At 43.1% G+C, this 11,647-nt stretch overlaps 1 protein-coding gene across 1 annotated transcript in view; it reads left to right on the plus strand.

The window, feature by feature from the left end:
- Window positions 1–11,343, plus strand: part of LOC135527614 (espin-like) — a 133,141-nt gene extending 121,798 nt beyond the window's left edge. The window contains 2 exon segments of the mRNA XM_064956106.1: window positions 4,555–4,634; window positions 9,894–11,343. Of these exon segments, the coding sequence (XP_064812178.1) occupies window positions 4,555–4,634; window positions 9,894–10,041 (228 nt within the window). The 3' untranslated portion in view covers window positions 10,042–11,343.
- Window positions 11,344–11,647: the final 304 nt, after the last annotated feature.

Here is an 11,647-nt window from a genome sequence, read left to right on the forward strand (position 1 = left end):
TCCCCTTCCTCCTCCTGCTGCTCCGCCCTCTCCCCAGTTCTCCCTCCCTTTCCCCTTCCTCCTCCTGCTGCTCCGCCCCTCTCCCCTGTTCTCCCTCCTTTTCCCCTTCTTCCTCCTGCTGCTCCGCCCCTCTCCCCAGTTCTCCCTCCTTTTCCCCTTCCTCCTCCTGCTGCTCCGCACTCTCCCCTGTTCTCCCTCCTTTTCCCCTTCCTCCTCCTGCTGCTCCGCCCTCTCCCCTGTTCTCCCTCCTTTTCCCCTTCCTCCTCCTGCTGCTCCGCCCTCTCCCCTGTTCTCCCTCCTTTTCCCCTTCCTCCTCCTGCTGCTCCGCCCTCTCCCCAGTTCTCCCTCCTTTCCCCTTCCTCCTCCTGCTGCTCCGCCCTCTCCCCTGTTCTCCCTCCTTTTCCCCTTCCTCCTCCTGCTGCTCCGCCCCTCTCCCCAGTTCTCCCTCCCTTTCCCCTTCCTCCTCCTGCTGCTCCGCCCTCTCCCCTGTTCTCCCTCCTTTTCCCCTTCTTCCTCCTGCTGCTCCGCCCTCTCCCCAGTTCTCCCTCCTTTTCCCCTTCCTCCTCCTGCTGCTCCGCACTCTCCCCTGTTCTCCCTCCTTTTCCCCTTCCTCCTCCTGCTGCTCCGCCCTCTCCCCAGTTCTCCCTCCTTTCCCCTTCCTCCTCCTGCTGCTCCGCCCTCTCCCCTGTTCTCCCTCCCTTTCCCCTTCCTCCTCCTGCTGCTCCGCCCTCTCCCCTGTTCTCCCTCCTTTTCCCCTTCCTCCTCCTGCTGCTCCGCCCTCAAGGCGTTTTTTTTTATTTTTTCAATAAGGGTGACATTTTGTACGTCAATGTCAGACAGTGCAAGTGCTTTGAAATGTGTATGTCCCATGTATATGAGACCTTCTAAGCTAAGCCTTCTATGTCTTGTATTTTTTTTATACAAAACATTTCTGTTCTGTCTAAATGTTGAGTGAGCTACATCTGGTGTGCTGGGTGAGCTACATCTGGTGTGCTGGGTGAGCTACATCTGGTGTGCTGGGTGAGCTACATCTGGTGTGCTGGGTGAGCTACATCTGGTGTGCTGGGTGAGCTACATCTGGTGTGCTGGGTGAGCTACATCTGGTGTGCTGGGTGAGCTACATCTGGTGTGCTGGGTGTGCTAAATCGAGTCCACCTGCTGTATCTTTACCAACCCAGAGATTCAAGGGGAGGAAAATTATGTGTAGTGAGTAGACTCAGCCAAATCATGGGGAAACAAAAATATAATTACTTGACCCCCTGGAAAGAATTAACAAAAAAACTGAGCAAACTAAAATGCTATTTGGCCCTTAACAGAGAATACACATTGGCAGAAACACTGTGACTGACCCAAAATTAAAGAAAGCTTTGACTATGCACAGCCTTGCTATTCAGAAAGTTTGCCGTAGGCAGACCTGGCTCTCGAGCGGACCACCAGCTATATGCTCACTGCCCACAAAATGAGGTGGAAACTGAGATGCACTTCTTAACCTCCTGCCAAATGTATGACCATATTAGAGACACATATTTCCCTCAGATTACACAGATCCACAAAGAATTTGAAAACAAATCCAGTTTTGATAAACTCCCATATCTATTGGGTGAAATACCACAGTGTGCAATCACAGGAGCAAGGTGTGACCTGTTGCCACAAGAAAAGGGCAACCAGTGAAGAACAAACACCATTGTAAATACATATTTACTTATTTTTTCTTTTTTACTTTAACTATTTGCACAACGTTACAACACTGTATAAAGACATTTGAAATGTCTTTATTCTTTTGGATCTGTGTGTAATATTTACTGTTCATTTTACATGCCAATAAAGCCCCTTGAATGAACTGAATGAGTAGGTATGAGGCTCTTGGAGAATCTTAATTGAATACTCCTCACGTCCTCTCTCATCACCTCCTTCTCAAACCCATTGGAGGAGAAGGTCACAGGGGTGGAACCTCTGGCTTTCTCATCCAATGGGTTTTGAGAAGGAATCTTAAGAGAGCTGACACGAGAAATTCTCCCTCTGAGTGGATTTTATCAATTGGGTTTTTGTTTCACCTCTAATCTAAATGTCCATATTTTATCATGGCAAGAAAGGGCACCATGTTCAAAGGACCATTTAACAATCCATATTTCAATATCTTACCAAGTTCAGCTCACACGTGTTTATATACAATAAGACACAGTATTGGTCTCTGCCTATCAGTTCATAGTATATTAGCTCAAGAGTACTGCCTTGCAACATGAAGACTTCAAGGAATTTCCATGCATTCCCTAAACAGCAACCGTTCTTGTTACTCGTCCAGGTATGTATGGATGCCTTCTGACTGCGGCCCCCCCCGCCTTTTATATGGTGCAATTAGCATACAACCATGTACATCTACAATGGCTGCTGTGCTGTTGTATAGGTAGCATTAAACTGCCTTTGTCTCACTTTCTTTGCATGTCTATCAAATTACATCACATATTTTTACTCCCATTCTAGAGTTTCCAGGGGAACCATAAGAAATGCAATGTGTAGAGAGCTAAGCTTACAAGGATACTGTTGGCTAGGGCCAGTGAAACGCTGTGGGGTGAGAGGGATGCGAGGGATAATGGATCTGCAGCCAGGTGAAAATGAGAACTCCAAGATGGCTCCCATCCTCTAATTAGGACCTGAAAGAGATGGGTTTCAGGCAGTGTGTGTGCACTGTCCACAACCTGTCTGCAATGAGCTGGGTTTCAGTCACTTAAAACTGGCTCTCCAAATCTCATTTTATTTGTCACATGCGCCGAACACAACAGGTGTAGACCTTACTGTGTAATGCTTACTTACGAGCCCTTAACCAACAATGCCGTTCAAGAAATGGAGTTAAGAAAATATTTACAAAATAAACTGAAGTCCAAAATAAAAAGCAACACAATAATGAAGCTATATTCAGGGGGTTCAGCTTAGTTGAAAGTGGGGTAAAGTGACTGCAGAGATCACAAACAGCAAGTAGCAGCAGTGTACAAACAAAGGGGGGGGTCAATGTAAATAGTCTGGGTGGCCATTTGTTTAATTGTTCAGCAGTCTTATGGCTTGGGGGTAGAATCTGTTAAGGAGCCTTTTGTACCTAGACTTGGCTCTCCGGTATCGCTTGCCGTGCGGTAGCTGAGAGAACAGTCTATGACTTGGGTGATTGGAGTCTTTGACCATTTTTTTGTCCTTCCTCTGACCCCGCCTGGTATATAGGTCCTGGATGGCAGGAAGCTTGGCCCCAGTGATGTACTGGGCCATACGCATTACCCTCTGTAGCGCATTACGGTCGAATGTCGAGTAGTTTCCATACCAGGCGGTGATGCAACCGGTCAGGATGCTCTCAATGGTGCAGCTGTAGAACTTTTTGAGGATCTGGGGACCCATACCAAATCTTTTCAATCTCCCAATGGGGAAAAGGTTTTGTCGCGCCCTCTTCACGACTGTCTTGATGTGCTTGGACCATGATAATTTGTTGGTGATGTGGATGCCAAAGATCTTGAAACTCTCGACCCGCTCCACTACAGGCCCGCCTTTTTCCGTAGTCCACGATCAGCTCCTTTGTCTTGTTTACATTAAGGGAGAGGTTGTTGTCCTGGCACCACACGGTCAGGTCTCTGACCTCTCCCCTACAGGCGGTCTTATCGTTGTTGGTGATCAGGCCTACCACTGTTGTGTCATCAGCAAACTTAATGATGGTGTTGGAGTTGTGCTTGGCCACGCAGTCGAAGGGTGAACAGGGAGTACAGGAGGAGACTCACCCCTGAAGGAACCCTGTGTTGAGGATCAGCGTGGCAGATGTGTTGTTACCTACCCTCACCACCTGGGGGCGGCCCGTCAGCAAGTCCAGGATCCAGTTGCAGAGGTGTTTAGTCCCAGGGTCCTTAGCTTAGTGTGGGTACTATGGTGTTGAATGCGGAGCTGTAGTCAATGAACAGCATTCTCACATAGGTGTTATTTTTGTCCAGGTAGGAAAGGGCTGTGTGGAGTGCGATTGCATCATCTGTGGATCTGTTGGGGTGGTATTCAAATTGGAGTGGGTCTGGTGTTGATGTGAGTGTTGATGTGAGCCATGACCAGCCTTTCGAAGCACTTCATGGCTACCGAGGGTGGTAGTCATTTAGGCAGGTTACCTTCACTTTCTTGGGCCCAGAGTCAGCTGATAAGGACTAGACCTGGGTTCAAATTTTATTCGAAATTGCTTTAGCTTGGCTGGAATGCCAGATGGGTGAGGTTTGCAGTTTTGTGACTACTCTATTTGATACCTTGCACCACGCAAGCTCAACAAAGCAACAGATAATGTATTTGAAATGTTTTTGAAATGGTATTCGATGCCAGCACTTCACAGTGTATGTTTCAGCCATACTATGTAAGCATCATGAAGGGTCCATAACCAGGTGCTTCACCTTTGTGAGCTACATCATTGGAGAAACAACAAAGGATGGGAAAAGTGTCAGTTCCTTGGAGGCTAATGGGACTGTAGTAGTGGAGTTGGGCAGGGACACTGTTTAAAGTGTGGGCCCCATTGTGACGGGCTCTTGTGCGTTTGGTCCTCTGCAGGTGGATGAGGAGGTGGCGCGCCTGGCGTCCATGCCAGGATGGCGAAGGGACATCATCAAGAAAAAGCTTGATGAAGAGAAGTGAGTGAGAGGCGGTGCTACCCATCCCATTACTCTAGCTTACACTGTTACTCCATCATCTCTTCAATGGTCTCTGATTTGTCCTCCCTTCTGTCAATTTCTCCAGTTGTTTGTCTGTTTGCCTTGGTTAATGTTTTTTTTTTATCTTCTCTTTTCCCCCTCAAGTTGTGTTGCGTGGGTTGATTAAAAAAAGTCATGTAGATCCTGAAATATTTAGAGCATATTGTATAACTGTAAGCTACTGTATAACCACTATACACATTATTTCCTGTAGTCGTTAAGTAACGTTTTGAATGCCATGTATTAATACTGTATTTCCTTAAATTCCCTTTTGTGCCTAACTTCTCCGGGTCGGACAGGGGGCGAAAAAGGTAAGAAAACATTCTATAAAATGTTCATTTATAATATGCCACAAACTATTATCATGATCTTGGTTTCCATCCAATTTGCAACAGATTTTAAATGCAAATATTCTAAAATCCACATAAAAACAATATGTGCATTTTCCCACAACCTACAAAAGGTTGTGTGTATTGCGGAAAAAAACAACTTTGGCAGTTCAATTCCAACGTACCGAATAACAATGTGTTAAATAGAGAATGTGCAATGTATTTTTGGATCAAAATTCAAAATACATTTAATCTTGATGTTCTGATGCCGTTTGGGCAATTTATAGTATTGCTTTTTTTGTGGAGTAATGCAGCTGTTTTTCTACGTGACTTTTGTTTTATTTGTGCTTCCCAGACTGTGTTTTTGTGTGTGTGTGTGTATATATATATACACACACACAGTGGGGAGAACAAGTATTTGATACACTGCCGATTTTGCAGGTTTTCCTACTTACAAAGCATGTAGAGGTCTGTAATTTTTTTATCATAGGTACACTTCAACTGTGAGACGGAATCTAAAACAAAAATCCAGAAAATCACATTGTATGATTTTTAAGTAATTAATTAGCATTTTATTGCATGACATAAGTATTTGATACATCAGAAAAGCAGAACATAATAATTGGTACAGAAACCTTTGTTTGCAATTACAGAGATCATACGTTTCCTGTAGTTCTTGACCAGGTTTGCACACACTGCAGCAGGGAATAAATAGGAAAACCTGCTAAATCGGCAGTGTATCAAATACTGTACTTGTTCTGCCCACTGTATATATATACAGTGGAGCAAAAAAGTATTTAGTCAGCCACCAATTGTGCAAGTTCTCCCACTTAAAAATATGAGAGGCCTGTAATTTTCGTCATAGGTACACTTCAACTATGACAGACAAAATGAGAAAAAAAAATCCAGAAAATCAAAAAAATATATATATATACACACACACACACACACACACACACGGGTCAAAAGTTTGGACACACACTCATTCAAGGGTTTGTCTTTATTTTTACTATTTTCTACATCAAAACTATGAAACATATAGAATCATGAAGTGACCAAAAAAAGTGTGAAACAAATCTAAATATATTTTAGATTCTTTAAAGTAGCCACCCTTTGCCTTGATAACAGCTTTGCTCACTCTTGGTATTCTCTCAACCAGCTTCATGAGGTAGTCACCTGGAATGCATTTCAATTAACAGGTGTGCCTTGTTAAAAGTTAATTTGTGGAATTTATTTCCTTCTTAATGCGTTTGAACCCATCAGTTGTGTTGTGACAAGGTAGGGGTGGTATACAGAAGATAGCCCTATTTGGTAAAAGATCAAGTCCATATTATGTTAAGAACAGGTCAAATAAGAGAAATGACAGTCCATCATTACTTTAAGACATGAAGGTCAGTGGATATGGAACAGTTCAAGAACTTAGACAGTTTCTTCAATTGCAGTCACTTAAACCATCAAGTACTATGATGAACCTGGCTTTCATGAGGACCGCCACAGGAAAGGAAGACCCAGAATTGCCTCTGCTGCAGGATAAGGTCACAGAGTTTGAGTAACAGACATCTCATTCCCACCGTGAAGCATGGAGGAGGTTGTGTGTTGATGTGGGGTGCTTTGCTGTTGATTTATTTCGAAATCAAGCTGCACTTAACCAGCATGGCTACCACTGCATTCTACAAAGATACGTCATCGCATCTGGGGTTAGTGGGACTATCATTTGTTTTCAACAGGACACTGACCCAACACACCTCCAGGCTGTGTAAGGGCTATTTTACCAAGAAGGAGAGCGATGGAGTGCTGCATCAGATGACCTGGCCTCCACAATCACCCAACCTCAACCCAATTGAGATGGTTCGGGATGAGTTGGACCACAGAGTGAAGGAAAAGCAGCCAACAAGTGCTCAGCATATGTGGAAACTCCTTCAAGACTGTTGGAAAAGCATTCTAGCTGAAGCTGGTTGAGAGAATGCCAAGAGTGTGCCAAGCTGTCATAAATATTTTGATTTGTTAAACACTTTTTGGGTTACTACATGATTCCATGTGTTATTTCATAATTTTGACATCTTCACTGTTATTCTACAATGTAAAAAAAAAGTTAAAATAACATCCCTGGAATGAGTAGGTGTGTCAATATTTTAGTGTGTGTGTGCGCGTGTGCATTCAGAAAGTATTTAGACCCCTTGACTTTTTTTTTTACATTACAGCCTTATTCTAAAATTGATTCAATTGTTTGATTATCTCATCAATCTCTGCACAATACCACATAATGACAGACATTTTTAAAAATTTCAGACAAATTTTTACTGAAATATCACCTTTAAGTAATTATTCAGACCCTTTACTCAGTACTTTGTTGAAGCACGTTTGGCAGCGATTACAGCCTTGAATCTTCTTGGTGTGACGCTACAAGCTTGGCACACCTGTATTTGGGGAGTTTCTCTCATTCTTCTCTGCAGATCCTTTCAAGCTCCGTCAGGTTGGATGGGGAGCGTCGCTGCACAGCTATTTTCAGGTCTCTCCATAGATGTTAGATTGGGTTCAAGTCCGGGCTCTGGCTGGTCCACTCAAGCACATTCAGAGACTTGTCCAGAAGAAACTCCTGCATTGTCTTGACTATGTGCTTAGGGTCATTGTCCTGTTGGAAGATAAATCTTCACCCCAGTGCACTTTGGAGCTGGTTTTCATCAAGGATCTCTCTGTACTTTGCTCAGTTCATATTTCCCTTGATTCTGACTAGTCTCCCAGTCCCAGCCACTGAAAAACACCCCCACAGCATGATGCTGCCACCACCATACATCACCGTAGGGGTGGTGTCAGGTTTCCTCCAGATGTGACACTTTGCATTCAAGCCAAAGAGTTCAATCTTGGTTTCATCAGACCAAACTTAAAGCAGGCCGTCGTGCCTTTTACTGAGCGGCTTCCGTCTGTTCACTCTACTATAAAGGCCTGATTTGGTGGATTGCTGCAGAGATGGTTGTCCTTCTGGAAGGTTCTCTCATCTCCACAGAAGAACTCTGGAGCTCTGTCAGTCATCTCCCTGACCAAGTCCCTTCTCCCCCGATTGCTCAGTTTGGCCGAGCTGCCAACTCTAGGAAGAGTCTTGGTGGTTCCAAACTTCTTCCATTTAAGAATAATGTTCTTGGAGACCTTTAATGCTGACAAAAAAAATTGGTACCCTTCCACAGATCTGTGACTCGACACAATCCTGTTTCGGAACTCTACGGACAATTCCTTCAACCTTGTGGCTTGGTTTTTCCTCTGACATGCACTGTTAACTGTGGGACCTTTTTATATAGACAGGTGTGTACCTTTCCAAATCATGTACAATCAATTGAATTTACCACAGGTGAACTCCAATCAAGTTGTAGAAACATCTCAAGGATGATCAATGGAAACAGGATGCACCTAAGATAAATTTCAAGTCTCAGAGCAAAGGGTCGGAATACTTATGTTTATATAATAAAAAACAAACATTTTTTTTAAATAAATTAGCAAAAATGTCGATACCTGTTTTTGCTTTGTCATTATGCGGTATTGTGTGTAGATTTGCTGAATTTTAACGAGGCTGTAATGCTTCTTAAATAAGACTAACGGGGGGACAAGTGAAGATCTGAATACTTTCCAAAGGCACTGTGTATGTGTGTGTATGTTGTATTATACAGAGCGCATTTGGAAAGGAGACCTAGGTTTCACTCTGTCTTCCCTGGCAAAATAAAGGTTCAATAATACAATACAAATGATTGAATCCGTAGCCCAATAAACAGCATGCTTTCCCGAGTCGTAGTGGGAGCACCACACAACATATCATTGCGTGACTCCATGTTTACTTCGATATGATGGTTATTATATCAATATTTGCGCATTTACACCACCATTTATCTCATAATACATTTTACCGAGACAAAAAGATCCCACATTGTCTAGCGTGTTTTGCTTTGTCAACATTTGGAAAGTTTACCAAAAAAATGAGCTGTTTTCCATTATCCCTGTTGTGACATTCTTTACCCGACACGTACTTTACTCACATGAAAAGGTTGCATGGGAATCCTGGTCAGTAGTGATGCCATATAGCATGCAGAGTTTAGGTTTCACATGGACTGAAAAGATCATATCATACATCCCCCTGCAGAGTTCTAATGAAGCAGTCAAACTCTCATATAATACATATTCGTAAGACATCACATACAATGGATCAACTAGAGGCAAGCATGGCATTATATTGACGTATCAGCCCTCAAATGTTGCTGCCTTTTTGATACAATAGGACTCTATAGGTCATTAACAATCAGCAATCAGCGTTAGGTGACTAACTCATTGATCCTGCTCATTGTAATACGACACGTTGTTAAATCCTCCATAAGGCAGACGTCTCTTAACCTGGTATGTATTTAGAAATGACACCTTAAAAGTATTCATTGTTACCAGACCAGGGTCAAATACTTGAGCTTTGGTTTGCCCGGTACAGTGGGAACCAATAGAATTGTCCCAAAAGTGTAAACTCCCAGCTAATTTAAGCCCATCTCAAACATTTACATTTGACTGTGGTGACCTAGCCTAAAATCCAGAATCTGTTTTTTGCTTACATTCCACTCATTGTACTCCGTGTCATGACAGACGAGGAGAGGTGAGCTAAACAGACTGGTGCCCAGGGTAATAGTGACCTTTTTATTTACTCAACAGGGCCAAACCGAGCGAGCTATACTGGTAACGCATGCACCATAGTTACCATGTAAAAATAACATATCAGAGACAGCACAGTAGAGTTCGGGTTGGCCCAGAATCAGGCAATTGTTTCTTAATACAAGCTGAAACAGTCACACATTGAATCACACTGACACCTTGTATTCACCTTCCCTCTTATTGGTGCACTCAGAAAAGAAGAGGAGCTTGCAAACAAGGCAAAGGAGAGCGGGGAGAAGAAAGAGCAGGAGCGACTACGGACCATGGGTTACAACGAGAGCAAGTTGGCGCCATGGCAACGGCAGATCATCCTGAAGAAAGGAGACATTGCGAAACAGTAGATAGTGCCTCCCCGTCCAACCCTCTTCCCCTTCAATGTCAACCAACCAACCCCCAACCACTACCAAAATCCCCTCCCATACCCAACCCTCATCGCACCCCACCCCAACCAAGTTTCCACTAGATTACACAGCCACAAAGTCAGATTCCAGAGCCACAAAGGCAGATTCCAGAGCCACAAAGGCAAAATTACCTACAAAAAATGTGCATTGTGGCATTAATTTAAGGTTATTAGGGTTAGGTTGAAAATAAACGTGAAATTATAGAAATAGGCAGAGTTTAGCCATAATTTGACTTTGTGGCTGTGTTAACTAGTGACGACCCACCAAACAGGACCATGCCACCTCCCAACATGCTTTGCAGCTCTGCCATCCTGAAATGGTGTGGCCGCACCAAGGTCCCGTGGACAAAAACTGTACGTATCGCAGCGTTAGCGGTGTCTGATTCAAAGGACAACATGAGCACATTGAATAGATGCTCCTACACCTTTTTGTCCTGTCAAAACATTTGGCTAAATTACTGTACGTATCGCAACTGTATGAGACCCTTAGACTTGAATCACATACATAGCTTTACTTTACATTATTTAACATGACTCTGTAGGAATTTCCCACACACTTGAACAACCTTTCTCAATGTTGATCTGTTGGTCTGTCTTGTTGGCCATTGTGGGAAAAGTTGTCATTGCTATAGGTTGAGCAGTTTGTCATAAATAGAAAAACTGTCCACGATCTGTTTTCTCTGCATTTGATTCACCCACACTTACATTGATAATTGAGCTCTAAAACTAGACTGTTGTATTCTACTGTAGGTTTGCTTTTAGGATGGAAAATGTCATGGTTAACATAATAAGCAATGGCATTTTGATACTGTATATATCATCTCCATGTATTGCACAAAGACCTATATAGAACCAGACCATTCTACTTAATGATGCTATTTTTCATTGAGCCCATCTGAACTTCCAGAGATATTGTTGAAACAGGAAATAGATAAAGTCCCTCTTGTATCTGTTATTTTGTACATTAATATCATATGGGTAACTGCAACCATAAGTCATTTAAAATGGGTTTATTAATATTGTTAGTTGTGGATGACGTAATTAAAGTAAAAAAATAACACTGAACAAAAATTATAAAAGCAACATGTAATGATTTCCATGATGTTACTGAGTTACAGTTCATTTCAGGAAATCAGTCAATTGAAATGAATTCATTAGGCCCTAATCTTTGGATTTCACATGACCGAGAATACAGACTGGTCACAGATACCTTTAAAAAAAAGTAGTGGATCAGAAAAGCTGTCCGTATCTGGTGTGACCACCATTTGCATTGTGACACATCTCCTTTACGCTGTTGATTGTGGCCTGTGGAATGTCCCACTCCTCTTCAATGGCTGTGCGAAGTTACTGGATGTTGGCGGAAACAAACCGCTGTCACGCCAATCCAGAGCATCCCAAACATGCTCATTGCGGTGACATGTCTGAGTATGCAGGCCATGGAACTGGGACATTTTCAACTTCCAGGAATTGTGTATAGATCCTTGTGACATGTGGCCGTGCATTATCATGCTGAAACATGAGGTGATGGAGGAGGATAAATGGCACGA

Source organism: Oncorhynchus masou, chromosome 33 (genome assembly GCF_036934945.1).
Source record: "Oncorhynchus masou masou isolate Uvic2021 chromosome 33, UVic_Omas_1.1, whole genome shotgun sequence".
In the NCBI taxonomy this organism is placed as follows: Eukaryota; Metazoa; Chordata; class Actinopteri; order Salmoniformes; family Salmonidae; genus Oncorhynchus; species Oncorhynchus masou.